The sequence below is a fragment of the Bufo gargarizans genome, chromosome 4, assembly GCF_014858855.1.
Source record: "Bufo gargarizans isolate SCDJY-AF-19 chromosome 4, ASM1485885v1, whole genome shotgun sequence".
Lineage (NCBI taxonomy): Eukaryota > Metazoa > Chordata > Amphibia > Anura > Bufonidae > Bufo > Bufo gargarizans.
The window spans coordinates 236,758,042-236,777,610 of record NC_058083.1 but is presented as its reverse complement, the minus strand read 5'-3'; the positions used below and the strand labels follow the sequence as shown (position 1 = coordinate 236,777,610).

At 46.2% G+C, this 19,569-nt stretch overlaps 1 protein-coding gene across 11 annotated transcripts in view; it reads left to right on the top strand.

Annotated features, from left to right (window-relative positions):
* Positions 1-19,569, top strand: part of DST (dystonin) — a 566,706-nt gene that overhangs the window by 77,785 nt on the left and 469,352 nt on the right. For 10 of the 11 annotated variants that reach the window (XM_044290838.1, XM_044290839.1, XM_044290836.1 and 7 more), the window contains exon 4: positions 2,616-2,823. In XM_044290838.1, the coding sequence (XP_044146773.1) occupies positions 2,616-2,823 (208 nt within the window). Of the gene's footprint in view, positions 1-2,408; positions 2,543-2,615; positions 2,824-19,569 lie in introns of those variants that run through there. The other variant, XM_044290841.1, reaches the window with a different exon arrangement.

Genomic DNA, 19,569 nt, shown 5'->3' with positions numbered 1-19,569 from the left:
TGTAGGCTCATTTTGCTAAAAATACGCTATTACTAACCTGTCATTCATAAAAATAAGGTGCCCAAGGGGATGTAAATGGTTCCAAGCTGCCGCCCGCACCAGCCGCCTCATAATCTTCTGTGACGCCTCCCACTCTCCCTCCCTCCCCCCTCCTCTTGCTGTAACATCGCTGTGACGCCTCCCGCTCTCCCTCCCTCCCCCCTCCTCCTGCTGTAAGATCGCTGTGACGCCTCCCGCTCTCCCTCCCTCCCCCCTCCTCCTGCTGTTACATTGCGATTTTACAGCAGGAGGAGGGGGGAGGGAGGGAGAGCAGGAGGCATCACAGCGATGTTACAGCAGGAGGAGGGGGGAGGGAGGGAGAGCGGGAGGCGTCACAGCGATGTTACAGCAGGAGGAGGGGGGAGGGAGGGAGAGCGGGAGGCATCACAGCAATGTTACAGCAGGAGGAGGGGGGAGGAATGGAAGAGCGGGAGGCATCACAGCGATGTTACAGCAGGAGGAGGGGGGAGGGAGGGAGAGCGGGAGGCGTCACAGCGATGTTACAGCAGGAGGAGGGGGGAGGGAGGGAGAGCGGGAGGCATCACAGCGATGTTACAGCAGGAGGAGGGGGGAGGGAGGGAGAGCGGGAGGCATCACAGCGATGTTACAGCAGGAGGAGGGGGGAGGAGGGGGGAGGGAGGGAGAGCGGAGGCGTCACGCAGCAGGAGGAGGGGGGAGGGAGGGGAGAGCGGGAGGCGTCACAGAGATGTTACAGCAGGAGGAGGGTGAGGAATGGAAGAGCGGGAGGCATCACAGCGATGTTACAGCAGGGGGGGAGGGAGGGAGAGCGGGAGGCGTCACAGCGATGTTACAGCAGGGGGGAGGGAGGGAGGGAGAGCGGGAGGCGTCACAGCGATGTTACAGCAGGAAGGGGGATGGAGGGAGAGCGGGAGGCGTCACAGCGATGTTACAGCAGGAGGAGGGGGGAGGGAGGGAGAGCGGGAGGCGTCACAGCGATGTTACAGCAGGAGGAGGGGGGAGGGAGGGAAAGCGGGAGGCATCACAGCGATGTTACAGCAGGAGGAGGGGGGAGGGAGGGAGAGCGGGAGGCGTCACAGCGATGTTACAGCAGGAGGAGGGGGAGGCGTCACAGCGATCTTACAGCAGGAGGAGGGGGGAGGGAGGGAGAGCGGGAGGCGTCACAGAAGATTATGAGGCGGTGCTGAGGTCGGGAAAGGCAGAGCTGGGCACGAACGGCGGCGGGTGCGGGCGGCAGCCTGGATCCATTTACATCCCCTTGGGCACCTTATTTTTAGGAATGACAGGTTAGTAATAGCGTATTTTTAGCAAAATGAGCCTACAGATTACATTTATAAGACCACATTAGGAATGGTTAAAGCTCCCTGAACATAACCATATTTTTATCTGGAGGGGGTGAAACCTGGTGACAGAATCCCTTTAAGTTCCCAGTCCGCCCCTGTGTATGAGGCCTGCTCACATTTCCAGTTTGTACTGTATTTTGGGTCTTTTCTCATGTTACAGCGTTTTAATGAAGAGTGATAGGATGACGTGTGAATTATGGAAAACTATTGCTGTGTTCTGTATGACTCACAGTGACATTACTCCATATCTCATCATGCCCATAGTTTCTTTTAAGATATTATCCTTTCAGCAGAAGTGCATGGAAAATGGCTGTTCATTAGGAAGGATATCTAGGATGACGTTCCTACCCACATGCATCACATGTCTATATGGATGACTGTATTTGTGGTCCTCAAGATGACAGTTTGTAATAGCAAGAGAAAAACATTAGAAAAGAAGCATTGTCTGTAAAGATCTGGGATGGTAAGCCATCTTGTGTGTGCTCCTGCTGGTCACTGGTAGCGATGGCATGTTGGACAGTGCCCAGGGTGCCCTTTATATAAATATTGACTGGTTGTACCCTCAGTATTTGTTTCTGCACAGCTCCTTCTATGTCATGGCAGTCTGAAGCTACTTAAACAGGTGTCAGAATAATCAGATAAAAAGTGACAGCTCCTGTGCAAGCTCACATCCTTCTTTGCCCTGTGCCAGGCTGCCCAGAAATGGCAGCAGTCCTCTGGTTGTAATGAGGAGCAATGCCAGGACAGAGGCTATAAAGTGAGATGAAACATGTGTTTACTGGAGCTGTCTGGGCAGGGGGCAGCTCCTGGAGCTCGCCTGTATATATAGCTCGTGGCCTGTGCAGCTCAGGCAGTTCCTGCTCCTCCATTGTCTACAGCCTGCAGACAGGATATTAGAGGATCTCTAAGTGGGATGTGAGCTGGGGTATATGAAGCCTCGCCAAATCACAACAAAGGAAGCAGCCACCCTCCTCGGGCAGAGACGTGTTCCTCAGGAGTAGCCTGCGCCCGTGGAGGCTGTCCACCAGGGGGCGCCAAGCGCTATGCTGTAAACACGGTAGGCTTGGCTGCAGTTGCTGGCTGTGGAGCTGGGCCGGTCAGTAGAGGAGATCGTTTGATTGTTGGGATCATTTCCTGTTCATCCTCTCAGCAGTCACCGACCTCCTGAATGTCACATCATGGTGAGTGAGTGGCGGCGATCGCCTGACAGGCGGTGGGTACATGTTGTGTGATACCTGTTATCTGTCTCCTCAGAGCTCGGGCACCGCGTCCTATCGCTGCTCCATGTCCTCCTCCGCTGACTTCTCGGATGATGAGGATTACAGTCAGAAATCAGGATCTGCTTCCCCTGCCCCGGGAGATACCCTGCCCTGGAACCTGCCCCGGCATGAGAGGAGCAAAAGGAAGACGTCGGGGGCAGCGGTGCTGGACCCGGCAGAGAGGGCAGTGCTCAGGATAGCTGGTAAGGGTGCATGCATCCTGGCATGACTTGGCATACGCATCCTAACGCTTACTGCTCCATCCTCACCTGTGACTTGCAGTATTGGTAGGAAGCTGCAGAGAAGTTACATCAGGGATGCCCGGCAGCTAGCTGGTTAATGGCAGTATTGTGGTGACTAAGCTCTTTCTGTGGGCACAGGAAGCGCCTGTATCAGTGTGTGGTCCACCCTCATGTCCAGGCTCCTAGCATGTGCCACAGCTACTGCTCATAGATGTCACCAGAATATAGATCATGATTATCACCTTATTCTCAAAATGCTGTTCAGGGTTAGAAAAGAAAAAGGAGGTGTTTTCTAGTTCTGCCCATATATGTTTTGCATTATTCTTATTATTCTTTATTAATATTTTAATTTAACTGTTCACATGATCATTGCCTTCATATGGACCAAGCGCATTTTATATTAATATTTCTATATTACTATAAAGAAATGAAAGATTATTTATTTAGAATATTGTATTGTAATATATCTACATATATCTATGTGTATATATATATATATATATATATATACATACTGGCGGGACATCGATCAAACTGGTGTAAAGTAGAACTGGCTTAGTTACCCTAACAACCAATCAGATTCCACCTTTCTTTTTGCAAAGGAGCTGTGAAAAATGAAAGGTGGAATCTGATTGGTTGTTAGGATAACTAAGCCAGTTCTACTTTACACCAGTTTGATACATCTCCATCACTGTTTGTAAATATATATACATATATATATATATATATATATATATATATACACACACAACGCAGTGTTCTAAATGAATAGTAAAAAAAAAAAAAAATATATATATATATATATATATATATATATATAAAAAAATCCATCTATACACCCTTACGCACTCAGGTGCACTCGCACACTATAGATATATATATAGAGAGAGTCTGGATATGCAGAATGCCATGTTGTTGTGCATTCCCAAGCTGTTTATATGAACCAGACATTTTTGAAATTCTATTTCCCAACTATGTATGCAGCAGTGTCAGGCTTAGTAAGTCCCAGCCCAGCACATACAGGATATTATGATGACGTTTGATGAAATATATATATATAGTCTGAAGTGAAGCTCTACCCTTTAGTAAAGTGGGTTGTATTCCTTAGTGCATGTAGAGTTCTGCAGTTTTGGAAAATGCTTTTTTTAATGTTTGTTCAGAGTAAAAAAAAAAAACGGTTGCTGCCTGGAAACTGGCAACAAGCAGGCTGGCTGCTGCGAGCGGTTATTTTTATTCCCATGCCACAGAGGTGTTGCAGAAATGTCTATAAAAATCTATTGCATTCATCGGAAATGGGTCTGTTTTGGTTTAGATTTACTAATGTATGTGCAACAAAAATCTGTCTAAAAAGTGGCGCAAATTGGCGCATCTAGGGTTTCTACATTGTTTCCCTACATGCTCAGCAAGGGGGTGGGGCTTTCTGGTGAAGGGGGCCGGCCTAAGATTCTGAAAGTGCACCAACCAATATTGGGTGCAGAGTCAGAGAAAGTGATTGATCATCCAGCCCGAGCCCCTGTGATAAATCTGTCCTAAAGCTTGCGCCATCTTCAGGATTAGCAGGTCTGGGCCGTGGATTTTGCAGGCCTCATTCAGGTGAACCGGACTGCAGCAAGTCTGCCGTGTGTACATATTCTAGAATAGGTCTCTAGGTACTGCCTTCAGTATACATCCTTGGGGCTGTAGAGTCACTGGTTAACACCTCAAGAGCTTATTTGCACAGTGCAGTTTTCGGTTCACGGGACGTATTCTGCTGCAGAAAATCAGCATCAAATACGCATCAAAATCCCCCTAATAAATGCCGATAGATTACGCTTCTATTCATTGTAAGGGGTGAAATCCATGGACGAAATCTGCAGCATAAATTGACGTCCTGTGCATCCGCACAGAGTGTGGATAACATATGGTTAAATCTCATCCACTTTGCTGCTACTGTAAAATACTGTGGATTGTCTGCCCACAATTCCGTGGCGTACAATCCGCAGCTTATACACTCGTATATCGTGTGCCAGAGTGAGATCTATACAAGAGAATCATACAGATTTCCTTTATGAAGGTGACTAAACACATTAGACGAATGTCAGTCAAACCCACTGGGGAAGATTGTTTTTTAAATCGTGTAAAGGAAAACTATCTTAGTAGCCCATAGCAACCAATCAGATTGAGTCTTTCATTTTCCAAAGGAGCTTTGAAAAATGAAAGGTGAAATCTGATTGGTTTTGTTTTTCTTTACGCCAGTTTTGATAAATCTCCCCCACTGAATCTGCCACAACCTGACGAATTAGTCACATTTGAACATGTCTGGTTCTTTTGCTCTCACTATTCAGAACAACCAAGCCCATCATGCATGTGTTTGGGGGGCTTAGGCGGAATTGCTTTCAGCAAACAGCTACCTAAGGTTTATTGTCACTTTTGGGGTGCCTTCACACGTTGCGGAAAATTCTGCAAGAAAATCTGCATCATCAAGACTTCTACCATGTTATCCTATGGCAAACTGAGTCTGCGGTGGATACAGCTATGAAAAAATCTGCACAGATTTTGTTGTGGATTTTTCTGTGATGTTTTCTACTGCAGAATCAGTTTATCATTGATTTGAATGGAGATTAGCCCCCTTAATGCCTCCTGTATACATGTCCTCATAGTGCCCCAGTATATATGTCCTTATAGTGCCTCCTGTATGTATGTCCTCATAGTGCCCTTGAATATATGTCCTCATAGTGCCCACTGTATATATATATATCCTCATAGTGCCCCCTGTATATATATCCTCATAGTGCCCCCTGTATTCATGTCCTCATAGTGCCCCCAGTATATATATCCTAATAGTGCCTGTGAGGAATATGGATTGTTGTTCATTGTCAGCCATGTTACCACACCAGCCATCAGCTGTCAGATAGCAGAGGTAGTGAACTCCACAGGGGGGCCCTGCTTCAATGCCCAGTCATATGGCAGAGAACCTTTAGCAGCCACCGTCGTTTACAATTTCTCACCTCCATTCAGCCAGCCAGGAACCCAGCTAATGGGACAGGAAAAACCTCTGCAGGGGGTCTAGGCCATTTCCCAGTTCAATGAACATTATCAGACATCATGGAACCGGCGATTCATAAGGAATTATGAATCGCCTGTCCATCACAGACATAAACCAGATGCATATTTGTGTCCCTGTGGCCACGATGAACAGGCCCGTGGTCATAGTTTGGTGGTGGGATGCCAGGGAGGGAGATATACATATCTCCCCACAGAAACCAAATAACAGTACCATGCTTGGACTCTACTGGTAGGCGAAACCCAGGCAGATCCATTGGTCCCAGAACCACCTCCCTGCGACATTCTGGTCTGGAGCCATGATCCCTAATTGGTTTTGTGGCTCATGTGCTGCCAGCCCAGCAGAGGGGGCTGGACCCCTCCCAGAGGCCAAGAGGGGAGGGGCCGGCTACAGGTTAAAAGGCTTGTGCCAGCAAGCAGGCGTGTCTTTCTCTGAAGAGAGGTCACATGTGACCACAGCTAAGCACTCATCACAACTCAAAGGACTCCTATACCTGGTAAACTGACTTTTGTTCTGCTTAACCCCGTTTGTACCACGCCACCTGTATTTGTAACCTCAGACCACTGTATATATTCTTTGTGTGTATAGTGTTAAATCTAGTGAGCCCTTAAGGCGATTAAATATATAATTTATTCGTGTGCTGTCTTGTATCTCGATCACGAATCCCCACGTCCGTGTTTTGGCCTAGTTATACGCTACTGCTGGTTGGTTTCTTACCCTATATATTCCCGTTAGCGGACCGGGCTTATATCAAACAAGAAACTGGTGGCAGTATAACCAGGCTGAGAACGCGCTGTTTCACTGTGGCAGTGAAAAGGCTCTCTCAGCTTGTTGCCTCTCTGTGCCCGTGTGGACAGAAGGAGTCTGTGAACACTGTACCAAGCTGACCTTACCCGCTTCTCCAGGAGGGCGTAACATCACGCCTTGGTAACCAGTGAACATACCGTATCTCGCTGGCTCTACGTATTTGATGTCCGGCAGCAGCGAGGTGTTGTGTTCATCACAGTGCCCCCTGTATATTTGTCATCATAGTGCCCCCTGTACATATGTCCTCATAGTGCCCCCTGTATACATTGTCATGAACCAGCGGGTCTGAACCCACTGTGTCATGTGTCCTACCTCCTCTAAGGGCGTTGTCTAAGTGAACCCCTGGATCTTCACAGTACCCCTGATGGTTGGGATAGACTTTTCCGAGAGGAACACCAGGTCGCTACCTCTTGAGGAGGATAGGCACACGAGGCAGCTGGTCCAGGCGAACCAGGAGGTACCTGAGAAAGGTACCAGAGGTGCTGGATCAAAGAATGAGGCAGAGGCGTAGTCAGACAAGCAAAAGGTCATGGCAGGCGGCACAGGTACAGGTCAGGCAATCTGGATCGGCAACAGGAGAGTCAAGGCAAGCACATAGGGATCTAACTGGTAGTAGAATCCAGGAATGCAGATACGAGTCAGGAACACTAGCGGAAACTTAGCAGGATGCAAGGACCTTGACACTGAGGCATCTGGGAAGGGGGCTGAGCCACTTATATATGCACAGGAGGGCTAGGATAGGTCAGTGAGGTCACATGACCTAACCCATAAAGCCCAGGAAGTGACGGCCCTTAGGGAAGTGCTCAGGAAACAAGCAGCAAGCATGCTATGGCCAGGGCTGAGAGCAAACTGTGGAGCGGATCCCAGAACAATAGCACCCACACAGACAGAGCCCAGGACTGCAGCGGTGAATGGGAAGCACTGGCCGCAGATCACCACTGAACACGGCATCCTTATAATGCCCCCTGTATATATGTCCTCATAGTGCCCACTGTGTATGTGTATATATATATATATATATATATACTCATAGTGCCCCTGAATATATGTCCTCATAATGCCCCGTGTATATATGTCCTCATAGTAACCACTGTATATATGTCCTCATAGTGCCCACTGTATATATGTCCTCATAGTGCCCACTGTATATATACATCCTCATAGTGCCCCCTGAATATACGTCCTCATAGTGCCCCCTGAATATATGTCCTCATAATGGCCATAATAATGTCCACCATTAATGTCCAATAATGCCTCTCACACCACCCCCGAACCCTGTGTCAAAAAATAAAAGCAAACAATAAAAAACAAAAACAAACCATACTCACCTCATCCACTTGCACACTCAGGGACAATTACTTCTCACTGGAGGCACCAGGACCTTACTATCCTAGTGTCGTAATTAGGAATGAGCGAACTTGTGTTTCAAGTTCGGCGTACAAAGTTCGGGTTAGGGTGGGTTATCTAAGAATACCATTATGGATTTCACTACCACAGACCATAACTTATGGTGGTCTGTAGTAGCGGAATCCATAACAAAATTCTTAGATAACCCGAACCTTGTATGCCGAACTTGAAACACAAGTTCGCTCAACACTAGTTGTAATGTCACACAACCACAATGGTGTGTGCATCAGGAGGGATTTTTTTTACACAATGTACCCATTTTTTTATGACCATTCCATGGATGTACTCCTCCATGTAATGGAGTCTGTCTGGCTGTGAAAATAGGACATCCTATTTTTTGATGGCGCTATTCACCGACTGTTAAAAACAGCCATGTGAATCGCCCCTTGACTTTAATTGGCTATGAATGTGTGATGGCCGTTTTTGTAACAGGCCTTTTACAGTGTTGTGTGACTGTAGCCTAAATCTAGCCTGAAGTGGTACATGTGGACCTGCCATTATTCTGCCATTTTCCTATCATATTATCCGCTTTGTTAGGTCAATTGATGACATTGTTCTAAGCATTGTATCACACAAGGTAATGCCTGTACTATACACCAACTATTAACAAAGTTCCAAATCTGGTATCTGCATACACGACCTGCATGTTCTCAAGGCGAGCCACCTCTCTTATCTCTTCTGCTTTTCCCTTGCACTTATAATTGTAACACTTTATCTGCTAAATCACAAAGAAAACATTTTTCATTATCTTGTAGGACCTTGAGATTCACATAATGTTTTCCTAGTATGTTTCTAAATGACTTACTTATTGCTTAAAATACATGCTGGTGGTATGGCAGGGTGTTATATTGCAGAGGAGTGTGCGGCTTCTTGTGGCATTGTGAAAGCGTGGGCGTGAATGATTATATCTGTACACGAGGACAGATGTGCCTAGGGATTTATTGCTGAAGAATGACACTATTTGCCTCCGCTTTGTAATAAAAACTGATATAGAACATAATAATATGATTATAACATTTTAAAGGAGTTTTCTGAGACCCCAAAAATTGTAAGGGAAGGCCTGGAATATTCTAAAATAAAAAAGCAGCAATGATCACCGTCTCGGTACCCACTGTTCCAGTGCTACTGGCTATTTTATACCGGCACTACAGCAATGATGTATCCAACTACTTCACTTGACCGTTGCAGCCAATTACTGGCCTCAGTGGTCATCTGGACTCAAGCATGTCATTGCTATAGTGCCAATCTTGTGATAATGACTACCTTATATGACTGCTGGGACCAGTGTTTGGCTTAAGTGATCATGTGTGTGTGTTTTGGGGGCGGAAGGTGTATTATGCATGCATGAACTATCGCTTGCCCATTTAAGTAGCCAGAAGAGAGAGTGAGAACTGACTGCAAATCACATTCTCTGCATCTCAAGATGGGTGAGGCATGCTGGTCTGCGGATGGTTAGTTAGCCATGATGTGCAGAGAATAAGTAGATATGGGGCACCATCTTCATATTCAGCAGATACACTATAGATGCACCATGTCCAAGGCATCTGCCGTCTCCTGCTGAACATTATTGGATTGTACACTCATCTAGATGACGGTTCAGGGGGCTGCATCCTCTGGTATGTCACACAGTCAATAAGTATGCACGCAGTAATGCGCCAGGCTGCATTGATTGGATCACGTGTTATAATGGTCAGGCTGCCTGTGCTGTGAGGCGCAGAATGCAGCCCCAGGCACATTAAGATGATCAGGGCTTATATGACTTATTCATGATACAGAAATGGCTTGTCATTTATTGTAAATCTAATCATTTCTCGGTTAGAACAACCCCACCGATGTGAGGAGAAGCTGACTGATGTCCTTTCATTCCTGAGATAATCGGCCATTGGTCAGTAGGCTTCAATGATTCCCCAAGGATATAAACACCATCTTCTGCCCTCTCAGTGGCTAATGCAATCCATATGACCAGGAGCAGTTGTATGGATCTGTGTTGCATTCATCTGGACACCATATGTATATAAAAGTGTCAACTGCAACAAGCTAGGGTGGACATGATGTATGTTATCTCACACTAGAGGTTGCTTCATTCCAGTTTTGTTAGATAAATAATTGACATTCTGGCAATGAAATGGTCAAACCCCGCGGCGGCAGCTGGGATGCTATTACAACTGCAGATAGTTGACTGTGCCTAGGAAATACTCCAGAGACCCTAAGCCAAAGAAAATCAGCAAGGAGAAGCAGCTAATGATTAAGACGCCTATCACTGCTCATTGTATGATTCTTGAAGGGTTGTAGTATTGTGTGTGGAGCCTAGCTGCTAAAATAAGCTAAATTACCACCAATTACCCTAAAGATGAACATACACTACAATTGCTGTCCACCAAAAGCTGGTTCATCCGACAGTCACTCCCCCCCTAGTCCCCCATGCACACACACACGCTTCGCTGGACCAAGTGTGCATGTGTGTTCAGTGGGAGAGATGAGTACGCCTCTGCCGGGCACCTCGGGTGGCAGCTGATCTCTCCTGACATCAAAAGGTTTGGCCTGTTGAAATGTTCTTATTCTTGACATTAGGGTCAGGAAGCCCCCCGAAGCGTTAGCTGGTTGGTTCAGCCAACAATTATCTGAGGTGTACGGCTAGCCTAAGGCTAAATTCATATTGTTTGGCCAGACCAGACCATTTGACGTGGTCAGCAGAACAGATGTATGCAACTGTATGCCTACACATATCACCTATAGCGAAAAGGTAAAGGGGTCTCCAATATAATCACAATCTACTTGTGTATACTATCATTCAACTGATCACCAAAAAATGAAAAAATACACAGGAATGCAAATTATATAACATCCAATATTTTATTGATAGTAAATCAGAAATATATATAAAAAATGAGTAAAAGATGACAATGGCAGGGAAACAAAAATACAACTGAACAATCAACACATATATAGAAAAGCCTATACCCCAATAAACAACTAGCTAAGGGCACTGAAAATCAGTTCATTCACTTGAATGGGGCTGAAAGCACAGGAAATTCTGCAGTGAATGGAACGGATTTTCAGTTGCGGAATTTTCTGCCACAAAATCAGCTGCGTGTGAAGGCACCCCAATAGATGCTGTTGTAAACCAATGTCTCCTGGTGCCAGTATGTGACAGTACAGTAAGACGAAATAACATTGTACCCATACAGCCAAAGGTAAGAAAAAGATAAAGTGGGAGATAAGGGTACTTTCACACTTGCGTTTTTCTTTTCCGGCATAGAGTTCCGTCACAGGGGCTCTATACCGGAAAATAACTGATCAGTTTTATCCCCATGCATTCTGAATGGAGAGCAATTCGTTCAGTTTGCATCAGGATGTCTTCAGTTCAGTCGTTTTGACTGATCAGGCAAAAGAGAAAACCGCAGCATGCTACGGTTTTATCTCCAGCGAAAAAAAACGGAAGACTTGCCTGAATGCCGGATCCATTGAAAGGCATTAATCCGGATCCGGCCTTAAGCTAAACGTTGTTTCGGCGCATTGCCGGATCCGACGTTTAGCTTTTTCTGAATGGTTACCATGGCTGCCGGGACGCTAAAGTCCTGGCAGCCATGGTATAGTGTAGTGGGGAGCAGCATACTTACCGTCCGTGCGGCTCCCGGGGCGCTTCAGAGTGACGTCAGGGCGCCCCACGCGCATGGATGACGTGATCGCATGGCACGTCATCCATGCGCATGGGGTGCTCTGACGTCATTCTGGAGCGCCCCGGGAGCCGCACGGACTGTAAGTATACCGCTCCCCCGCTCCCCACTACTACTATGGCAACCAGGACTTTAATAGCGTCCTGGCTGCCATAGTAACACTGAACGCATTTTGAAGACGGATCCGTCTTCAAATGCTTTCAGTTCACTTGCGTTTTTCCGGATCCGGCGTGTAATTCCGGCAAATGGAGTACACGCCGGATCTGGACAACGCAAGTGTAAAAGAGCCCTTACTAATGCTATCAGTTAGCATACATTTTGCCGAATCCGGCAGGCAGTTCCGGTGACAGAACTGCTTGCCGGATCACTGTGCCGCAAGTGTGAAAGTACCCTTAGCCCTGTACCTCTGAACAGTTGGTTTTATATGAACAGGACTGGGAATGCAGCTGTACTGCCTCTAGGGGGAGCCATGAATCCTATTGTGACCCACTGATTATTTCTACAGCAAAGGAGAACAATTAAAACCTTCATAAAGCACCAACATATTCTGCAGCATTTCTTAGTGAATTGAAAAAGTGCATACAGCAAAAGTAACAGGGCATTATGGTAATAGAGTGTAAAATGTGCTTGTGGGTCGGTTACAAATCAGCTTTTCTAAGGCTAGTAGTAACCCTAGTGGTTAGTAAGCATGCAGAGTCAGAGTGATGTGTTAATAATGAGGCTATACTGTATATGCCCAGCAAAGTACATATGTGAGTACGATAAGGACAGAATGATGGGAGAAGTGTCTGACTCACAGGCCTGATGAGGAAATGACACATGGAAGCAGATAACACTCCCAGATCATTCCCCTTCAGTTCAGTGTCACCAAACGTCATAGTTAGAAGCAAGAAATAAATACTTACTATACGTGTGTGTATATTCTAAACACGGGAACCAAACCATAATGGTTGGAATGTAGAAAAGTTAGTCTTAAAAATAACATTTCAGCTTAGGTTTCTGATCAACAGTGATGGCCAGTTCGCAGTGTTTGCCGACGAACACATGCGATCTGCCATCTTCACGCCCAAGCCTGGCGATGCAGAGGTAAGTCCTTACCTGTGCCTGCGCCGCGAGCTGCTCTGAAACACATGAAGAACAGCCCGATGAAAGCAAAATTGCGGCTGGGATGCGGACCAAAACAGCGGCCGTGTGCATGAGGCCTAAGGATGCTTGTCTTCTTGGGGGGAGGCAGTGGAGTGTGTTATTTTTGATGGCATAGGGACCTGGACTTCAGATTCTGCCCACTGTGCAGGTGCTGCGGGGAGGAGAGCGAGTGACAGCCGCGACCATCTGTTACCAGAACTGTAGAGAAAGGCAGTACAAATAAGAAAGGAATACAAGGGCAAGCACAGGTTCATTGGCTTCTAGCGGCTTTATCTGTGCAGAGACCATGTCTAGTAATATCGTGTGAATCATTTGAGCTGAATGAAGCATACAGCCCTGCAATCTCCATGAACCAACAGTAGCAGTAGAATGGATGCTAAAGGGCCCAGTCCGCATTACCGCTGTCATCGGATGTGCTGTCATTACTGTGATGCTGCGGCACTTCTAGCTACAGTAGCTCAGCTGTAACGCAGTAGACTACGTAGGCCCTCTGAACAGAACGGACTGGTCGTGAAATGATCAGTTTCCAGAGTGGAAGCAATGAGCTTCATGGGTTGGGTTTCCATGGATGAACTGCCGCATATAACCCTTGCAGACCAGCGATAGGAAACTCTTCTGTGTTCCCACTGGACCCCACTCGGATGGAGTCCTTGTGCAGTTCATATGAAAGAGTCCGTCTTATTGGGAATTGGATAAAGATATAACACGTTGTACAGATTTATGGTTTGTGCGGAAAATTAACCACATGGGGTCAGGGTTAGGATGCTGGTTGTACTAAACGTGGGCAGAACCCAGACATCACCATTCTGAAAGCAGCCTTAGGGCTCACTCAAAAGATATTGGGCGAGATTTATCAAACTGGTGCGGCCAATCAGATTCCACATTTCATTTTCTAAAGGAGATGTGAAAAATGAAAGGAGGAAGCTGATTGGTTACTATGGGCAACCACACCAGTTTGGATAAATCTCGCCCATTCTGCCTGGGTGCTGTCCAGGTGTAGAACAGGCAGCACGCCGAGTGAACACTGACACATTTGGGCTTATTCAGATGAAATCTTTCATGAGAACTGATGATATCTCATTCACGTTGAATCGGTATTGTCTTTGACTTCATTCAGTTTGTCATTTTCAGCTTTTTCACATCAGTGAAAATACCTGAAAAAAAAATGAACACCTAGTGTCTCCTAGCAACCATCAGCGGAAAATGGACTGCACAGAGATGGCATCTGTGTGCTGCCAGTTTTTTTTCATTGACCTCTTGACTTGAGTGGGCTGGTCCAGCATGAAAATGTATGACGCTAGAGTATGCTGGGATTTTCTTTGAACTGACAGATGGTCAGTATAAAAAAAAAATGACACATAGACTGGCCCATTGACTATAATATGTAAATTTTTAGCCTGGGTGCTGTCTTACACGAGCAGAAGTCGCACTACATTTTTTCCGGAAGGGTAAAAATACTACTCCATATTTTTAGCCGAGGAAGAGTACGAAAGTTGCAGTTGTTCAAATAAATAATACATAGGCCTAATAATGTTAAAGGGGTTATCCAATTCTAAAACTGCCCCCCACAATGCCCAGGCCCCTCCTATAGATCATACTTGGGATCTGTTCCGTTTTTTTGTGTTCCGTTTGCGGTCCGTATACAGAACCACTTCAATGGGTCCGCAAAAACAACGGAAGGTACTCCGTATGCCTTCCGTTTCCGTATTTCCGTTCAAAGATAGAACATATCCTATTATCGCCCGCAAATCACGTCCGTGGCTCTATTCAAGTCAATGGTTTCGCGAAAAAAACTGAATGCATCCGTATATCTTCCGTATCCGTTCCATTTTTGCATACCCATCTATTGAAAATGTTATGCCCAGCCAAATTTTTTTATGTACTTACTGTTTAAACATTATTGTATGCTTCTGTTTCTGATCCGCAAAAAACAGATCACAAACGGAAACCAAATGGAAAAACGGAACGGAAGCGGAAACACTGAAACAGAAGAACTGATCCGTCTAAAACAGACCGCAAGATACAGTATTTTGCAGTCCTTTTTTAACGGATCCGTTGTTCTTTTTTGTTTCCGTTCTGTAGTTCTGCAAAAAAATCTCTGTATGGTTTCCGTATGCGATCCGTTGTTTGCGGATCTCAAACAGAAACATGACATTTTTTTATCATTATTGTAATATACAGTAATGTGTTTTAACAGTATACACATGGGCAAAGTGAGTATGGATCCGCAAAAAACGGATGACATACGGATGTGTTCTGTATGCATTCCGTATATTTTTTTTTTGCGGACCCATTGACTTGAATGGAGCCACAGATCGTTATTTGCGGGCAATAATAGGACAAGTTCTATCTTTCAGCGGAACGTATATACTGAAATACGGAAACAGAATGCATACGGAGTACATTCCGTTTTTTTGTGGAACCATTGAAATGAATCCGCAAAAACGGAACGGAAAAAAAACCTGTTTGTGTGCAATAAGCCTTACCCTGTTCCCCAGCACCAGTGTCACTCCGGATCCCTGCATCTCCCCATCGCATTGTGGGGGGCATTTTTAGAATTGAATAACCCCTTTAAGGGCCTGTTCACATGTGCTCTGTTCAAGGCCTCTGTCACAGATTCTGTCAAAAAGACTGGACAAAAAAAATCCTGTGATGCAGGGCTTTGTCTGGTAAAAAAGATAAGACCCCGATCGGAAACTGAACAAATTGCATTATAGTCAATGGAGTCGGTTCAGCCGAGTTCGGCTCAGCTATGTGCCCTATACAGTACTTCCATTTGGTTGCTTTGCTCATCTAACGGAGTAGAATAATAGAAATAGGTAGCGGTGGTGTGAACGTGCCCTAAGAGGTTTGTATTTATGGAGGGGAACCATTACTGGTCTAAATAACATCTCTCCCTTCTATTCAGTCCCCTCCAGTGTACAGTCCCATGTAAATAACATCAGCCCTCCCTTTAGCCCCTCCATCATATAGTCCCATATAAATACTAGCACTCCCTTCCCTCTAGGATAGGGTTAATAAGGGAGGGGTCTGGAGTGAGTGCATGCCAGGCATTTATAGCCAAGTGATAAAGTACAGTCCAGTATACTGTATCTCACTCCCCTGTACTTTGCCTGCCCTACATTCACTCCTGACCCCTTCAAGGGGCTTAGAAAACCTAGACAGCCCACCCTGACCAACATTAACTAAAGTCCTCTGCCCACCAGGAGGCTGCTTACCCTGCCCATCCGCTAGCAGCATTGAAGATCGCGGCACCGCTGCACAAGTCTCCCTCTATAGCAGTGGTTCTCAACCTTTCTAAAGCCGTTAATACAGTTCCTCATGTTGTGGTGACCCCCAACCATTAAATTTTTTTCCTTGCTACGTCATAACTAATTTTGCTACTGTTATGAATTGTAATGTAAATATCTGATATGTCCCCCCAATCATCATCATGTGCCAGTATAAAGTCGTCGTCCCCCCAATCATCATCATGTGCCAGTATAAAGTCCCCCCACCCATCATCATCATGTGCCAGTATAAAGTCGTCGCCCCCCCATCATCATCATGTGCCAGTATTAAGTCCCCCCATCATCATCATATGCCAGTATTAAGTCCCCATCCCCCCATCATCATCATGTGCCAGTATTAAGTCGCCCCCCCTGCACAGTTTCCTGCACAGACAGCATGACGTAGCAGAGAAGCTACGTAGACGTGCTGCACGTCCGTATGGGTACCGCCCCCTTGTTCGCCCGCCCTGACCTGGCGTCTCGGCGTGTGGTTCTTGCACCTGCCCTGCCTCTCTTCAGCGCGGTCTGTTGAACTGAGCTGGGAGCCATTGATGTCTGCCAAGCTACCGGGCGATAGCAGTTAGCTGTATCCCTCCCTATGGACCCGATGTGATCCTGGGCGCTATACCTGTCTTGACGCTGGAGTGGAAAGAGCACTGGGAGTCGTCTGCTACAATGAAAGGGGTCGCTGCCTGCAGACAAATCCGCAGTGGAGAGGCATACGCGGTGGAGGGTGATGACACACTTGGACGGGCCGGCTGGCTGAAAATCCGGTGAGATCGGTCCTGTGTGCTTACCTACTAACATCCGCTCCTGCTAATTAGCGTTTTGTAAACCTACCCTGCGTATATAGAAACTCGCCCCCCATTCGATCCATCTGACCCGGCTCTCTTACTCACCTTCTGTTTGCTGCCCCCTGGTGCCGCGCTGGTCGGGTGTGTGCCTCCGGTGTGTCTCTGCTGATTGGCGATAGGGGAGGACTCTGTGGTGGCCTTCGGTGAGGCTGACGGCTTGGGAATAAGAGCCGGAATAACCTTTGCCCTTCCTGGATATAGGGGATATAGGGGTACTCTGTGGCCTCATGTGTTTCCCCCATTGTTCAAGGGTTGTAACATATACATACCCCTTTATAGTGAATGTGCACTGATTACACTACCGCAAAAAAAAACAAAAAAAAAAACGTGTATCATAGGAGAATATGGGGGGCCAATACTGAATGTTGGACATGCTGGACATTCTCCCTACAACAAGCCAATAGAGGCTCCCTGAGGCGACACATTGGATTTGCTGGACTGTCCCTGATATAAACCTCTGGCGACTACTGGAGACTATTGCCCATTATCCCGAAAATCCTGGGGAAGGAAGGACATGGTCCATCTGGCCCATCGCTCTATTTTTGGGCAGTTAAATGATAACTAGGCGAACTCTTGACATGCGCAGAGAGTGACGAGGGGAGCTGTGTCCTCTTCCCCTTACTAACTTACTAACTTCTGCCTTCTCCTCTCTCCTTTTTTTTTTTTTTTCTTCTTTTTTTGTGTTATTGACATAATTAGGCGCCCTCCCTCCGCCTGCTCTCCCCCTTTTTTTTTTTTTTTTTTTTTTTTTTTTTTTGATCTTTTGCAAGACCTAGGTACCCACTGGGCTTAATGCTACGTTAATAACTGCCGTCGTCATTTCATGTGTATATGTATATATATATGTTCTAAATAGCGGTCTATATTTATACCCCTTTTAAAAAGGTCTTTGATAAACTAATGCTTTAGGGGGGGAGGTAGGAGGTGGGAGAGAGAGGGGAGGGAAGGGGGAGGGAAAGGGAAAGGAAGAAAAAAAAAAAAAAGGAAAGAAAAAAGAAAAAAAAGGGGTACAGTGCTAGGATATTCATGTCAAGGGGCGAGATTATAAGTGCGTCCGCCCTTTGAATTGCCTGCCTTTTTCTCTTTCCACTCTTCCTCTCTTTTTCCCTGTACGGATTATCCGTGACTTATACATTGGAACTATGCCCCCTAAATATAATAGGAGATCTGGGGGTATGGGATCCCCGAGGGCTGGTGATGAGAATAGTTCACAGGCAAGATTGGATAAATATCTAAAATCGCCTCCACCTAAACAGAGGGGGGGGAAAAAAATACCTGAACCAGTGGAGACACAAATAGACCTGCCTGCACAGATTGAGCAATCTGTGCGATTTGACATGATTGAGAATAAATTAGTGGACATATTATCGGCAGTGCAGACTACCAACCAATCGGTTTTAGATGTTGCCAGCACAGTACAGACATTACAGACTGAGCTTACCCATATCAGAGAAGACATGAATAAAATCAGGGTTAGCGTTTCAATAGTCGAAACCGAACTATCCAAGGTCCAAATAGAACAGCGACAAATGTCAAAAAAAATAGATGAATTGGATAAGGAAAATAAACGGATTAATACAAAATTGACTGATATGGAGGATAGAGCACGCCGAAATAATCTTAGAATATTGGGTCTCCCAGAGGGAGTAGAGGGGGGGAACCCCGCGGCATTTATGCAAAAATGGCTGATTGAAATGCTGGGACCCTGTGGAGACACTCCTGGATTTTGTGTAGAGAGAGCGCACAGAGTCCCTGTAAAAAAGGTCCCGCCGGGGGACCCCCCTCGCCCCCTCTTAATTAGGATACTATCGACTAGTGATAGAGATTGGGTTCTTCGACGTAAGCGGGAATTGGCAGAGGTAACTCTGGACGGCCACATGATACGGATATACCCTGATTTTTCTAAAGACACTCAGAATAAGCGTAGGGAGTATTATGACATTAAAAAAAGATTACGGGATGGAAACATCGAATACTCTATGCTATACCCGGCTAAGCTAAGAGTAGTATACAGAGATACTATAATGTTTTTCTACTCGCCTGGAGAAACCCTGGAGTGGTTAGACACTGTTAGGGATTAGATATTGAGTCTTGACTGATATGGCAGGAGGCTGATCAGGTGTAGGGGACTGGGGGAACAATAGGGGCGGCCCACGGATGGAGGGGCGAAATGTAAGAGGTTTACAATGATGCTTTGCATCAGTGAACCAGTAAGGGGGATATGGGGGGGTGGGAGTCAATTGGGTGGGGTGGGTGGTAGGCGGGGGTGGATTCTGGTCTGGGTGCGGCTGCCTGCGGGGGGCGATGGACGCCTCCTTCATAATTCATGACATGATTAATAATAGAGTTATGATATGGAATGTACGTGGGCTGGCGGATAGAACGAAACGGGTTGTGGTCTTTGATTTGATTAACCGTCATCTCCCTGCAATAGTGGCCCTATTGGAGACGCATGCCACGCCAAACATTCCAGAATATTTAATAAAGAGATGGGCGGGGCATCA